The 15,795-nt window shown below is 43.4% G+C and overlaps 1 protein-coding gene and 1 long non-coding RNA gene across 8 annotated transcripts in view; one reads left to right on the top strand and one right to left on the bottom strand.

The window, feature by feature from the left end:
* Nucleotides 1-15,795, top strand: part of abr (ABR activator of RhoGEF and GTPase) — a 94,488-nt gene that overhangs the window by 68,930 nt on the left and 9,763 nt on the right. The window contains exon 1 of one of the 6 annotated variants that reach the window (XM_061752541.1): nucleotides 13,348-13,852. The exons of the other annotated variants lie outside the window; for them this stretch is intronic. Coding sequence (XP_061608525.1) covers nucleotides 13,667-13,852 — 186 coding nt within the window. The 5' untranslated portion in view covers nucleotides 13,348-13,666. Of the gene's footprint in view, nucleotides 1-13,347; nucleotides 13,853-15,795 lie in introns of those variants that run through there. 6 annotated transcript variants of the gene reach the window in all.
* Nucleotides 6,799-14,498, bottom strand: LOC133467582 (uncharacterized). Of its 2 annotated transcripts, XR_009785254.1 has the most exons (5): nucleotides 14,381-14,479; nucleotides 9,698-9,856; nucleotides 7,718-7,913; nucleotides 6,988-7,146; nucleotides 6,799-6,905 (listed from the first exon to the last, which is right to left on the bottom strand). It is a non-coding gene; the product is annotated as an uncharacterized LOC133467582 (long non-coding RNA). The 2 variants fall into 2 exon arrangements; XR_009785255.1 differs by lacking the exon at nucleotides 9,698-9,856 and having other exon boundaries at nucleotides 14,381-14,498.

Raw genomic sequence — 15,795 nt, 5'->3', positions numbered from 1 at the left:
AATTTTGGCATGCGGAGGGTTAACGCGAGAACAAAGGAGCCCATCGGCGCTAGAGAAATGAAATGCTCTCCACAGAGACTCTGCGACTCCTTTTGCACATTTACTAGCGACCTTTTTTGTCTCATGGAGTCTTTGTGCGAAAGGTAATTGGAAACAGTCTAAAGCGGGGCCATCTTATACAATGATAGTCATACTGGCGGCTGTCGAATTCTATGCCTAGATAATACTGACAAAGACCTTCAGTTAAGCCATATAAAGCATTTTCCATTTTTATAATCAGCCAACTGGACTGCCTTTTGGTTTTTTTCTGAAGCTTTTCTTATTGTTTCAGCTGATAAAATGTCGCGATGAGTGTAAGCAACTTCTGTTTCTGTAATTGTTTCCTTCCAATTCACATTGTCACTCAGTTGCTATACACACAACGCAAAATCTGAACATACAACAAAGCTCTTTCGGTTAAACATCTCCTCTCCGTGACAGTGGTGAAAGAAAGTCACCCCTTTCCTCCCATCACAGCGCCATCCTGGCTCCTTGAGTAGGAAAGCTCATTTCATGCATTTGACAATCTGCCGACATGCTGCGAGGCTCAGCTCACGGATTCATCTCAGCTGCGGGTTAGTGAAATCACTCCTCAGTGGATTGGTGACCGCACTCTATAAAGTCAGTATTGGCATTTCCCATTGGAAGAATATTTTTTCTGTGTTGTGCTTTCTCACTGCGGTTTTTCCATCACCGACTTTGCAGCTTGACATTCACCCTTTTTCTTTTTTTTTTTTTTTTTTTTTTTTATAGAAATGCCCAAACGCCGAGAGAGCCAAGGGTACTCTCTCGCTGTCCCAACATATAGTGTCAATTCTGGGATCCAATTGGCAAGATTAAGGAATGTGATTAATATCATCTTTAGCTGACATTTGCCCTTGGTTGCTTGTATTTTGAATCCAGGCCCCGCTCGAAGGAGCGAGTGATCGCCTTGGACAGAAGAATGTAAACACTCATTCGCCACTTTGTGGTGAAAACTCGATGCTGCGTATCGGATGAGCTCTGAGTCTGCTCTTCATTATGTTACGGCTTGGCTTCCATGATTTTCTTTTCGAAATGAGAAGTGGTAAGTGTAACACACAGTTCCTATACTCGCCATCTGGCCACAAAATTATGAGCGCTTGCATAATCTTAGATCCAAATCTGCCTTTGCAAAGATGATCATGTTCATTAGTCACCACTAGCAGCCCGGCTGTCGTAACAGTGGTGTAGAACTGAGAGCTTTTTCCTAATACTAGCTACATGATTTAAATTAGACACCAAGGATTCGCATCCCCATCACTGCTACTATTCATCTCAATACAGTGTCCAAGATGAGCGAGTATAGTAAGAACTTCAGAGATTCCTGACAAGATTCGGCTGCTAACGTCAAGTCAGTTTTATTCATTTAGCGTCAGTACACAACAGACGGTTATCTCCTGAGACTTTACACATGGAACTGGTGCAGAACCACACTGCTCATACGTTCAATGTATATAAGGAAAAAAACAGCTGAACCCCACATGAGCAAACGCTTGGCAACAGAGGCAAGGAAAAGCTCCCTCTGAAGAGAACCCAGGCTCTGTAAGCGACAGTCTGCCTCGGCTGCTTGGTTTGAGATGGAGAGACCGAGTAGACCGCTGGTGTCAAACTCATGGCCCCGGGGCCGGACGCGGCCAGCCACATCATTTTGTGTGTCCCACAAAAGCAAATCATATGCGTCGACTTTGTTTCTTGCGAAAATATCAAAATTGCAAATTGTCTTCGCTTGTAATAATGCTATTGCAAGGATTTTTTTTTCTTCCCAATTCCCTTTTTAAAATAGTTTTATAGTTGAAAAACATGTTTTCTCGCTTCTGATTTCAAAACTGGTTATCCATCAATTTGTCAGGTATATGTAATTATGTGAGGCAATAATTCATTTTTGTGGTTGCACAGTCGCAATGGCCCTTCGAGGGAAGTCATAACTACAATGTGGCCCGTGACAAAAATGAGTGACACCCCTGGAGTAGACGGACAGAGGGTAGGCGGAGAGAGTGGACCTTATCAACAACAATAATAGTCCCATGATGACAGTAACGACAACAATACTGGTCCGCTCCCAACAGCACCGTCCGCGGCCTCACCACCACCAATAACCAGCAGATAAATGTCAAGGCGTACCTCCTAGAAGCAAAGAACAGCCATAGCGGATGAAGAGAAAGACAAGGAAGAGAAACGGGTTAGTATCATACTACATGGATGGTGATTTTGGGGCATCAAGGGAGATCCACTGGAAGTCTATGGCAACATAACTAAGAGATGAGCCAGGACAAGCCTCCATCATCCCTCACTATAAGCTTCATTATACAGGGAGTTTACTCTTGAGTAGAGCGCCGGTGTCTGCTCTCTGGACTACGTCAGGAAGATTGTTCCACAGGAGAAGAGCCTGATAGCTAAAGGCTCTAGCTCCTGTTCTACTTTTCCAATTTTGATGGAACCGCAAGTAAATGTAAGCTGTGAGCGCGTAGCATTCTACTCCGTTGATAAGCCACCACTCTTTTAGGTACGATTGTGCCTGGCCATGTTGTGCTTTATATGTAAGGAGTGTTTTAAATTGATTATTTAAGAGTGAACAGAGGATGAAGTGATTATAGAAAAAGATGATTGACAATCAGTCCAGAGTGTACCCTACCAAGTGGCGCCGAAAGGTAGAGAAACGATATAAGAGCCCCATGACTGGGAGTGACCCGAGAAAGTAGTATTTTCAGTTTGCAACACTGAAGTGGTGGGGCCCAAAGGGATGTTTTTTTTTTTTGTTTGTTTGTTTGTTTTTTAATCCCTGACTGCATCCCTGACCCCACCCAAGGTCAGCTGAGACAGGCTCTAGCTCAGTTTTTTAGCTTGAGAACCTTGCTCACAATCCCTGTAGTCATGGTTTTAGTTCATCCCACAAAGTGTTTGAAGGGGTATTCTACACCAAACTCTCAATTTAAGCATGCTTTTATGGGCCTTACTTTGCTAACTGGGGCATAGTCGTGCTGGAACAGAAGAGGGCCATCCTTAAATGGTACAACATGTCTTGGTAAGATGAAGAAATAAGATTTGAAGGGAAAGAAGAGGTCAAGCACAAGTTATTAATTTATTAAGCGCTGTGGCGCACTTCCTCTGGTGTAAGTGTAGAATTTTACTGGAGACTCACTCGCTGCTGAGTCAATTCACGACTGAATTAAAACGCAGTTAAGCGCTTCCTTCGGTGAAGATAAACCAGTAGTCAACTCTTAAGTCGGTATCAGTAGCTGGAGGTGCGCCAGCTGTTATATTGTGGTTGCTGTGTGCTGTTTGTGCATTGGGGGCGTTTGGCTGACATCTGCTCACATCTCCCCTAGTCATGTAACTGTCTTCATGAGTGAGTCATAAGAGACAAACTGAAAGGGCCTTGAAGCCAATGTGACCAAGTACAAGCTGTGTGGAATGGAGAATGAGTTTAGGTTATCAAGAGTTGACTTGCGCACAGGTTTACCAACGTAGTATATCTTACATCTTTTGACCCTATTCATGTATGAGCCATGGTGTGTTTTATCCTCAAGCCTTACAATATCTAGTTCTGCTAGAGGAGAATGACGGGAAAAAATATTTGTTAGAATCCTATCCTCATACGAGACAGACGAACCAGCAATTTTTGCACAGAGCTCTATTGCCTGCCCATTTCCCAACTATGAACACACACGAAAGTTCTGCACCTGTGTCACCATCTTGACTCATTCGATGTGCCATTCATGCACTTAAATGCAGTACTTCCAAAGTAACTGTTATTCCTGCTTTATTCGTGTACATCTCTGCAATGTCAACAGTCTTTTCTTTTTCCATTTTGCATTGAGCAGCTTTTCACTTCTAAATGTAACTACGACATCATTATCAAGTTGGAGCATCGTCTATGCAATCTTCATTCTGGTTAAAACGTCATAGTTTGGATTCCATTTTTTTTAATCCTGCTTGATGCCTTCCTGTCTCCAAAGGCGAGGGGTGGCTGCAAATCCATTTCCTGTTCAGACTAAGCTGTCTGTGTCTTACTGATTCATGTTTACTTTTGCTATTATCAGTAATCAGGATACTTTTCTGCATTTACTATGTCTAACTCTGCTTAAATATCAAATATTTTTGTTTCTGCAGTCTGCATTCACATCTGATTTTGAACATTCCATTCCCACTGTACGCATAATCCAGCAGTAGTCTGACAGTGGGTAAAACTTTGCTCATAAGACAAAAAAAAGCACCATTCCGTCACATACCGTTTGGTTCAGAAGTATTATTGGGATAAGCACGTTTTCCCCGTCAAATTTTCCTCGGTACATCATCACAATGGATTTTATAAAAAAAAATAGGTAAATCTTTCAGCTTTATTTAAAACATGCATTTACTGTTTAGGAATCACAGCCACGTTATGTAGAGTAGCTCTGATTTCAGAGGGACAAAAGTCATTTTGTAGTCAATGATTGTCTGCAGTCTCACAAAATCAGAAAAGTCTGACATTTTGTGCCTGGAGGTGCTTTGCCCAGGCCTTCCCCCAATTGACAATGACTGATTGTAACCGACCCTAGTGAGGATAAGCGCTACAGAAAATGGATGGATGTTGTGATAAGTTCAAATGAAGATGGATTTTAGGTGAATAATGTTCCCTCATAGCTTACTGGTTGTTTATCGCAATGTATTATTAAAGACACGTGAGAATTCTGTCCTGTAGCACTGGATCATTTGTAAACTAAAGACGATCATACAGTTTAATTCCTAGTCCCTATCTTCCCTTGTCATTTTGACAAGTGTTATCAGTTCAAATAAAATATTTGTTTGCGCAATGAGTCAATGGTTGTCTCTTGGCTGATTAAAGTAATTGTCTCGAAGTTGTCTTTGGGGATGTTTTTCAAATTATCAGTTGTTTCAAAATTGAGGTCACTGCCATTGCGGTTAGCCAATGTCAATGGTCAGACCCAATCCAGCTGTGGTGCTGCAGAGCAAACTGACACCACGTGTAACATTTGAAGGATTCTTAACATGTTAAGGAATGCTGACATGTACGTATTACTCATTTCTTGTTCTAATTCACTAACACAGCAACGGAGAGACATTCTTTAACTGTTGGCAATTTACAGTATCCTACCACAGTTGGGTCATGCAACTCTCCATCCATCCGTCCATTTTCCGAGCCGCTTCTCCTCACAAGGGTCGCGGGCGTGCCGGAGCCTATCCCAGCTATCTTCAGGCAGGAGGCGGGACACACCCTGAACTGGTCATCTGCCAATCGCAGGGCACACATGAACAAACAACCGTTGGCACTCACGTTCACACCTACGGGCAATTTAGAGACATCAATTAACCTACCATGCATGTTTTTTGGGATGTGGGACGAAACCGGAGTGCCCGGAGAAAGCCCACGCAGGCACGGGGAGAGCATGCAAACTCCACACAGGCGGGGCCGGGATTAAACCCCGGACCTCACAACTGTGAGGCTGAGGCTCTAACCAGTCATCCACCGTGCCGCGTCCTGCAACAATTAACTCTTCTTATCGCTTGAAGCAGCGTGTTGCATAACCACCGTGTAGTGACGAATGTATCGCAGCAATCTTTTCTAAAATGTCCCTAGCTGATGCATCAAATGTTCATGTGGCACAGGCGATATCTCAAGTGTGTACCTGTTCTCTCTTTCAGTGAGGCGAGTGGGCGTTTATGAGGGAGGCATGTCTATTACACAGAGTCGCACATCGGTTGAGTTATGTAATGTGTTGCGTAACCGCCGGGAGAAGGATGTGTTGTGTTTCACGATATGCAGAGGAGGTGTTTGGGTATATTGAATCTCCTTGGCTCACTCCAGTTGGAACATGAGGAAATTTGACATAGTCAGCACGATGCGAGCAGGTCAGCGGGCCACTCTTTCTTCTTCTTTTTTACCAGCATACACACGTTTCCACACAAAAATCCAAATACCAAGTAATAGAAGTTGAGATAAACTAAGGACAAGAGTTTAGCTCCTCCTTGAAAGCCTGGTGAGGTTTTCTTTGCCTGTCACTTCCAGACCAGTTGTCATGACAACACAATCCTCCCAATGCTGGGTAGGAGCTGATTGTCCTCAAGTCTCATGTGATCCTTCCGTTGATTTTGATCTGAAGCGCACTTAATGTCATAATGAGGTTTTGACCCCAGACGGATTTTTTTGTCCCCAGTTTTTAAATTGTTTATTGGCTAAAGAAAAATGGGAGCTTTTAAATGACTGGCCTGGATGAGACTGAGAAGAAAATGATTGCTGCTTACAAGGCATATATTAATGAGGAGCTACACTGCATTCCATTTTGATGGAACTGATGACACGTGCTAGCAGTGGGCCATACAGTGTGACTGTCTGATTATTCTGATTTCAACATACTATATCTGGCAAATGGTTTTGTCTTTAGTATTAAGGGGAAAATATTAAAAACAAGATGGGGATAAAAAGGGCAGAAGAGACGAGGACAGACCCCGTGAGCGGCCTCTGAGATGGTTGTTGAAGGACTGTAGTAGCTTTTTGCTGCCGTTCAGCTTCAACTACAGGTGGAACGGTTCACAAAATCTACGGTTCAGTTTCGTCTCGGTTTTGTGGTCCCGATTTTCGGTTCAGTGTACGTTGACTCAATGGCGTCTTTTATAATTAGGTTAAAAGTGAAAGAACGGGGCAGTCGGACGTTTGACACATTGTGACAGTAAGAGTAGGTGAGATTCTGGGTGCAAAAGAGAAGACATTACAAGAGCCAACATGGTTTTTATTTATTTGGCAGAGAAAGATCTTTTGAAAATACACAGAGGCGTAACCTTCAGTATTGCTGGTGGTCTGCTGGAGTGTGCCCTCTTTGACTCGTCACTGTAAAGCTGTTTAAAAGCTGCAGGGAGAAAAAGTCTTCACATGTTACATGCTGACATGTTAGTCTTGTTGCCGGTACACACAGCACGACTTGCACTCACACTTTGGCACTTTCGTCAACTTATTTCTACCGCCGTCATCGGAATGCAAAGTGGTCGCATCCAGCAGAGCTGTATGTAGAACGCTGCTGGCGCATCTTCTCGCGCTGACTCTCTTCCATTCGTCATGCCCGCAAATGTTGTCGCCTTAAAACCGGTATGCTAACAGGAGAAGAATGGACACAACTGTCTGAATGACCATATTGTGTGAGCGTAAGGTTCGCCTTACTTTCTCCTAAGGCATTACCAACAATTGGGTTAGTTCCACACACATTGCCTTTTAGTTCATAGGTTTGCTATTGATACTGGTTATAAAGAACCTCTAGTCAAATGTTCATTTTAGTCCAGACTCCGGGCTGCTAAGAAAATGAATGTTCATCATTTGGACACCCTTTATTTACACCATGCAAACTTTTTTGACCCAGCCCCCTAAAGGAATTGCCATCGAGAATCGTTTGGAACCGGAATCGAACTAAGGAACCAGAATCGGAACTGGATTCGCTCAAATTCAAACGATGCCCAACCCTACTACCATAAATACCTAAATACAATAAATAAAGAGAGAAAGAAAGAAAGAACAAGCTAGATGGGTATCACTCCAATAACATGACCCTTAAAAGGGCTTTTACATATGTAAAGATGTAGTGTAGATGAATAACTGCAATATGCAATTCTACTTTGAAACACTTTTCCATCAGCACTTGTTGCAGCCTCTGTTGCGCAATCGGGTCACCTCTTCATCGCTGCTCCCTCCCTCCTCTTCTGTGCTCATGTAATCTTCCAGGTGGTTGCATGCAGTCAGTCGTAGTTTAACTCTCCAGAGTAAATAAATGAAGCAGGTCAGTAGCGTGTCATCCTTGGGAAGCTGCCCTCTCTTCTCTCCGTCACTCGAAATGGGTCATGCTGTACAGATGGCCTGGTCCCAGTCTCTAAGCGGGTACAACACGAACATACACAGTCACAACACTGAATGAATGTTACTGCTAAAGCTGGAAACGTGACACATTTGTTTCATCACTTGAAGCAAAAATAGGCTCAGGAGGTACACGAGGTGAACAATTAGCCGCTAGCCCCAAAGTAAACAGTTCCTCAACCGAGCATTGTTGGAGCACTCACTAGTATGAACGCCATAATCGCATGAATGGAAATGACTGCTTCAGTAAGACGTGATTAGGACAGACATATTGCCAGTTCATACGGGAATAGGAAGACTTTACTGGTGTGAGGCACACTGCCACAAACTAGTGCCTTCACTATGTTCTCTGGTGTTGTCTAAAGCTATGTGTCTGTGTCCTAGAATTGCACTCCAATGCCCCTCGTGGCAATAGATGGTCTGGTTTATTGCAGAAGTACGATGGAAGACGGATGTTTGCATTAATACAGACTGCTGCCTGCGTGCTGTCATCACTAGCTATACTGTCAGTATCATTATTGCAGATTCCCTTGACATCATCATGTTAAGGCTTTTTTTTTTTTTTTTTTTTTGTCGTCCACCACTATCCACTTTATAAAGCTTTGTTTCTACCAAACAGTCCAGCTCATAGTAAGGCACAGTTTGGTACTGTGCGTATTTTCAAACGTTTTGAGTAACCAAATGAGACTTTACCAAAAATAATCTGAACCATCTTGAGCACACTGTTTGGGTACCAATCGCATTGGAATGGAGCCTAAAAGAAGGCGGAGCTTGACACAATGCAGTTCATTGATTGGTGTGGTAATAGGAATGGAATGTGAAGAACACAAACTGCTTTCCACAAGCCAAGAAAAAGAACACCGAATGCTGGGAGTCCTCAATCCTCTTTTCTGTTTGAATTGCCACTTGCAAAATACATTGCAACACTGCACGAATTAAGTTGTGTGAAAAAAATAAAAATAAATCTGAGTTCTAGAAGTTGCCGACTGCCTGTTAAAATCAAATCTAAATAATGTATTTGTCTAGCACTTCTCCTGTATCCTTACCACACCCTGAAACCCAAAACAGGCTAATGAAAGCCTCATCCTATTTTCTTGCTTTCTCCTTTGCCTTTGCTACATTTGTTCGAAAGTGTTTAATAAGTGATGGAGCGGTTAATCTGCTGAAGATCACCCCCAAAGCCTTAGATGAAAAGAGCATCTGAATCTTTCGAGGAGCCTGGGGCTGATTTCCCCACCCTCTGCGCTCCCACTTTTGCACTCCCACAGTGCGGTGAGGGGCGCTCCCTTGGCAGCCCACTCACGCGCACGTACTCACCAAACGCAAACTCGTGTTAAAATGAAAGCGGCAGGCATGATCAAAGAGCAGGACTGGGTCATCTTACAGACCGTTGCAATTAAATGCGATTGAATGATCGGATCATGACAGCTTGCGACTATTGATGCAACGCAGCTCTACCCATCAGCCAATCACACTTCTTACAGCAGGGGGTCCTCACTCTTTAGATAACGGGGTCCAGTTAAGGATAGATCGGATCATCGTGTCTAGAATAAATTGAAACTCATCGGAATGCATTTCAAGAGATCTAGGTTTCAACACAAATACAAATACAGTGGTAGCTTGACTTAACAAGTTTAGTTTGTTCCGCACGCCACATTCAATTTAGAATTGAATAAAGCAGCACTGTATTGTAAAATTTAAATATAAAAACAAAATACAATATAATAAATAGAGAATGTAAAGAAATAAACTGGTTCAAAGTCAGAAAACGTAATTAACCTGAAGGTCAAACACACTCACCGTAGTATCCGAGTGTTGACTTGTGCCTTTAAAGGGCGTGGCCTAGTGAGGAATGTCAGGAGCTCCGATTCCAGCTCCAGCCATGTACCATGCGGTGAGTTCAGTGTTAGCGTGTTCTTCATGCTCCTTGCAAGTGTTTTCATTGTGTGTTTGGTAACACTGTGTTACAAAAAAATGTAAGTTGTTTTTGTAATTTTGCATCGTTGAATCGGAAAATATCAGCTTTCTCTCTTGTTGTTAACAGGTTACGAATCAAATGTTACCAACTCTGCTCACTTTAAATTGAATCTTATGTCACCGTTGTTCAAAATTCAAGGCATGAACCATGTTTTTTTTTTTTTTTTTGGAACCTCTAAAGTGAAAATAGCTGTTAAAAAAAAGTTGACCTGATTGAGCAAAACCAGTCTGATATTTGTGAAAATTGTCTTAAATCATCTAAAAAAAATCTTAGACGTTAAATTTGTTGTTGACCAGTGTAATATTTCTGTTTCCCTGTCGAAAGCTATCTGGGTCTAGACTAGAGTCCGCCTATTGAGGACTTCTCTCTTAGGGGTGCACGTAGGATTTAGTCAAAAGGTCCGTCGAGTATCGTGCGGTTACCCTTTGGTTTAATTTCCCATTTTTCGCGACCCAAATGACAAATAATACTTATACAGTATAACAAAAGCTGAATTGATAAGGAGCTGCTTTCATTAGCCACGAAAACAGTAGGGGAGGTGCTGATGATGATTTGAGACGATGCCCTTATTAGACCAATGCTTATAACCGATAGATTGTTGAATTGGGCTGAACCAAACACTTTCCATTACATTACTTCAGGTGACATTGTTGGGCGTACAATATTACATATGCTTAAATAGAGCTATGCCGAACACGAAGGTCAAACACCATCACGGTCAACCTCCTCTTTTGTTTGGATTTGGAACACATTTTTCCCATCGAAAATAATGGTGATGGAATTCAGTTGAAGCCTCGTCCACATATAGGCAATGTTTTAAGTAACATTTTGTCTTAACTGCCATATGTTGAAACATTCATGCAAAATGCATTTACAGAATGTCCCAGATGCGCATCGTACACTTCTCATTTTACTTTTACCACCTTTAACTGTAAACCACTCATAATAAAACTCTTGATGTTTGATCACGAGTGACCGTATTTATCTCCAAGCATTGACATTTTCGGAGACATTGGAAACTGTCCAGAGAGAGAGGCATTTGGTTTCAGAGGTTGCACTGTGTTGACGCGGAGTGGAGGCTCAGGCCGTCGACTGATTCGTCTCTGTCGTGCATTTTTCTTGATTTCTTGATCCTGTTCATTGGCTGGAAAAACCCATTTCACCATCAAAACCATGGATCTGAAATGCGGAGTTTGGTTCCAAGCGTTTTGAACTGCTCTGCTTTTCACATTTTGGGGTTTGTTGAAATGTTTTGCTAAATGTATTTTGGTTTTGTGGAGGAAAGTTAAGGTGCTTGCCAGCACTGGCTAAGTTGTCCAATCAAGAGAAAGCGGCTAGCTTGAGGTGATTCATTGTCATGGAAAGCTAATAAGTTACAATCCCCTCTCAAATTTTATTTGTAACTTCTCTGTTTTTTGGATGTTAAAGAATATTGTTCTCGAGACATGCACCCAGATGATAGATTTCCATATCTATTTTTTTCCCCTTCTTTTCTCTCATCTAAACCAAAAATATCTCCTGTTTCCCTTGGGGTTTTCTTCCCTCTCATTCCCCCCCCCCCAAAAAAATAGTTTTCCCAGAGATTCTTTCCCAAAAGTGACGCATGGAGTGTGTACGTCTCCTACTTGTAAATGCTGGGGGTTAAAAATAGACTCCGGCAGGGGCTGGCTGAGGTCTCTGTACCAACAAGACGCATACATTGAGGTAGTTGCTGCTCGCCATTTATCTTCACTGTGGAACCCGAGTTGTTTGACACTATGATAACATGTCAGCTGCAGTCGAAGACATCTTGTAGAGACATGACTTTTTGTTTTTTTGCTTTTCTCATGTGAGATGGGAATGACTTAATAAAGCTTTAAGACTGCAGACTTGACAATCTATGTATGATCAATCATTTTAATCACTTACTGTATCTTTTTTTTTTTTTTTTTTTTTGCATCAGTCAAACAGCATCCCGTTTTTATGCATGTCTGTTACAGAAGCTCTTGGAAAATGTTTGTGTATTATCTTTTGTGGTGTGGAGCCTCTTAAGTCAGAACACAATCCTTCACCCCATCCACCCAGGGATGCCAGTCAACCTCCAATTTGTTCAGAATTCCAAATTCAAGAATTCTGTTTCCCAGTCCATTAAGAATTCTATACATTCTATACACACCATTTTGCTCATCTTGCTGAAATCAGCTCATTATAAGAGCCTGCCGTGTCTTATGTAGGCCCTTATTCTGTCCCAGCTGCTGCGGGGCCAATGGCGATTCTGGCTTTCATTACAATCACAAATAATGGGCTGGATCTTGCTAGTTGAGTGTGCGCGTTTTTTCATCCAGAGACAGAGCCCAGAGTGTGTGTGTAAAAAAGAAAAGAATAATAACAACAAATAAACACATTTTTTTGAAAAAAAAAAAACAAGTGAGCACACTTAAAGATAGTGGAAACATTCAAAGGGGATATGCAGTTTTCAAACTGCTAGCAAGATTTGAATGCAGCAGTTCATACACTTTTTGAACACATCCACAGCATCTCCGCCGTGTGGATAACTTCACGACCATTCAACATGTCTCCTAAATTCTGGTGACACTCAAAATTGTACTCAACCTCCGAGGCATTCAACTCGAGAGCTTCCGCTGTATACCGCAGGACTGTGTGTACCATTAGCGGGCGTCAGTCTACCAGCTAACTCGTTACGACTTTGCAGCCCAGCAGAAAGACTTTGTGAATGCAACCTGGTGTCTTTTCTTGACTGGAATATTTTGCCCTCTAGTACAAAAGGAAGGTGAGAGATCGGATGGAGATGGAGTTTGACAGGCACTCTCAGCCTCCCGCGCCTCCATTGATCCATTTAGACGGCTTTTTAAGCGCAGACTGCCCTTTCTGAATAAAGACGGTGATTCGCTTTCGACGTGTCTTGGATGTTGCGAGCTGGTGCGTGCGCACGGATGACTTATCAATGTCGGCAGACAGGCGTAGCGTAAATGGGTTCAAGCACATTCGTGGTGAGTGACGTCCCAAGTGGGGAAGGAACACTGCAAATGGGAACTACAGCAGCACGGCGAGGAAGCCATGTGCAACAAAAGGCTCAAATCATAGGCAGGCAGAGAGGAAGGGGGGAGGAAAAGAAAGCCGAGTTCAGTTGAAACACTTTTCGAATGTATTTAAATTCTTTATTTATTTGACACTGTATCCACATGAAAATCTCCCTGCTGTCCAAATGAATTATTCCCATGAAGCCTACAGGTCTTTTTGTGCGTCACACTGTTGGCTGCTCACTTCCCGGCTGTGGTGACCAACTCTGGGAAAGGTTGGCAAGAGGTCAAATGGCCGAACAACAACACTCTACGGCAGGCAGTCCTGCTCATTGAGGGTCTTTGCCCCCTCCGTGGCTCCCCCTCTGTTTTGGAGGCGTGTCCACCAACATCTGGAGAATTCACTCCCCCAATCCCCCGCTCCCTCTCTCTTGCTCGCTCGCTCGCTTCCTCTCTCTGTCACGCTTGTGTTATCTGTGTTGGAAGTCAAACTGCACACAGCGAGGAGATGTCGTCAGCTCACTGTGGCTCAAGCTCCTCGGTGGAATGATTGCCAAGCTTATTAGGGGAACCATGGCAACATCTTGTCCTCATGCCGTTGCTCTTGTTGTCATTTTGGGAGTGAAGATCTAACAGAATCTACTGGAGACATTGTTTTTTTCCTTCCATCGATCATTGCGAGTCTACGAAAGGATTCACCCTCCCTCCTCCTCTTTCCAGTCCCGCTTCCTCCACCTGCGTCTATTGGAAGAGGGCACCTGAGGTTTTGGGATGACTGAGATCCTTGTGTCGGATGTAAACATCAACTCGCTATGCGAGCATCTGGATCAGCAGTGCTGCGTGGACCAGAATCAACACAACCTGTCCAGCCAACCGCAGACCCCTGTACTCAAGCGACACACCAACACCGGGGCCAAGCTATGGGGTCGCGTCCGCAGCAAACTGCTCAGACAAAAGGTTTCTGGCCCGCATATGCGCACGCACGCACGCACACATGCTCCACTCCTTTGAGCACTTTTTCTCTTATACTTGTTCCTCCTAGTCATCCCTTTGCCACTTCCATCTGTCGACTTTTTAGTTGTGTTGTCCTCCCCGCCTGGTGTCATTCAGCACAGAATGGACTGTTGTTCTTGTCATCTGGTCTATTCATCCAATCTCAATAGACCATCCGAGGTGGTTTCTTATCACGACGCTGTTAAGCAGCTTTTTAAAATGGAAATTAAATTAGGGTCACGTCAGTCATTTAAAATGTCAATGGTTCTTTTCTGTTAATGGCCTTAATCGCCGCCGCCACAATGTTGTTCTCAAATGTACCATTAACTAAACATTTATTCTCCACCATAATAAAGCGCATTTCTATGAATGGTTTGTTAAATTGCAACAATACTTGGACTTTAATAAGCAGGATGTGGAAGTGTAAAAAAGGTCTTTCACATGTAGTAGTAAAAAAATGTACATATAAAAATAGAATAAACCTGTACCAACCAAGTGGCATTTCCGCCTCATTGTGACAGATCAGGTTGGCTGGGGGGGCGGCATTGTGTCCCTGCGGCCCCCGCCGGGTGGCCGGTTGTCGGGGCGCCTCGTTGGGGCCGGCGGACCGCCCCGGGTCCCTCGGTGTGGGACGTGTCCCGTCCGCCGGGCCGCTCTCGGGCGGACCCCTGGGCCCGATCCCGCCCCTCGATGGATCGGGTGGGGTCCTCAGCCGGCCACAGCAATTACAGCACACTTCTGTCAGCCTTTGTGCATGTATCTGCAGGCACACGCCCCTCTCTGCAACAAATAACTCATGAATATGCAAATCGCTCGTGTATCCCCTCGCTTATACTCTCGTCCTGTACACTTTTATAATTCACATAATTAAGGCCACCACACTTGAGTTGTACAGCCGGGTTCACGACCCTTGTCCTGCTGTCCTTGTCGTGTTCTATCTTGTCCTGTCCTTCCCTCACAGGGCGTAGCACGACAGCCCCATGCAACACTCATATTTAACGTTTCATTCTTGGAGATAATGTAGTGATTTACTTCACGCATCCTGTTTACAATTAGTGCTTTGTCTTTTGTCTTTGTTTCTCTCTCCCTTCTCGAAACTTTGTTCTGTTCAACTGATCGAGTCTGATTCTCAATAAACCTCAATTATGTTACCACAGCGGAAGCTTAAAAACTCCACTGTGACACAGTTCAACTGTTCCGGCATTCAAGGGATACAGCTTTTCCATTCTGCTTGACCTAACAGCCGAACAGGACAAAAAATAAAATCAGAAAAGTGACAGATCAGAGCCCCCTTGTGCTCAATTTAAGTACTGTCAGCCATTTCCCAGAGTCAGCCATTTCACATGCTGTACTTTGTTGTTCTTCATTAATTAACTGTAACGTGCACATTTGCCCCCTGTTTTTCCATGCAAGACATTTAGGTTACAAGTTTGGTCCTGCTTGCTAATTGGTTACTCACACAGGGTTTTGTTGCTTCGGGTATAGCCACGCATGATGCATTGTGTGTGTGTTAAGAAGTGCTTGTTTAGGATATGATTGTCAAAAGTTGTGGTTTTAGGGTTAGTGTGGAACTAAGATAGAAAACCATTATTGACATTAAGGTGACGCACTGAGTGAATGACCTTGTTTTCATTTGTGTTTCGTACAAATAACCTGCAATTTGTGTACACACTTGCCAATTCAAGACAACGTGCAAGCGATGAAGGAATTATCTCCAGTATGTAACAGAAGGCCTGAAGGAGGCATCCTAAAAGTTACACTTAGCGGGATAAAACGATTGCTTAAGAAAGCAGGCTTCCGTGCTCTGACCCATAGGCGTTGTTGCAGTGATTCTTTGCTGCGCCGGTCTCCTCCCTTCACCTCCATGTTAGCAGACGGCATTAGGAAGGTTGTGGTCGTGTATTTCG

The sequence above is a fragment of the Phyllopteryx taeniolatus genome, chromosome 17 (assembly GCF_024500385.1).
Source record: "Phyllopteryx taeniolatus isolate TA_2022b chromosome 17, UOR_Ptae_1.2, whole genome shotgun sequence".
NCBI classification, from domain to species: domain Eukaryota; kingdom Metazoa; phylum Chordata; class Actinopteri; order Syngnathiformes; family Syngnathidae; genus Phyllopteryx; species Phyllopteryx taeniolatus.
This window is presented reverse-complemented; position numbering and strand designations above follow the sequence as displayed.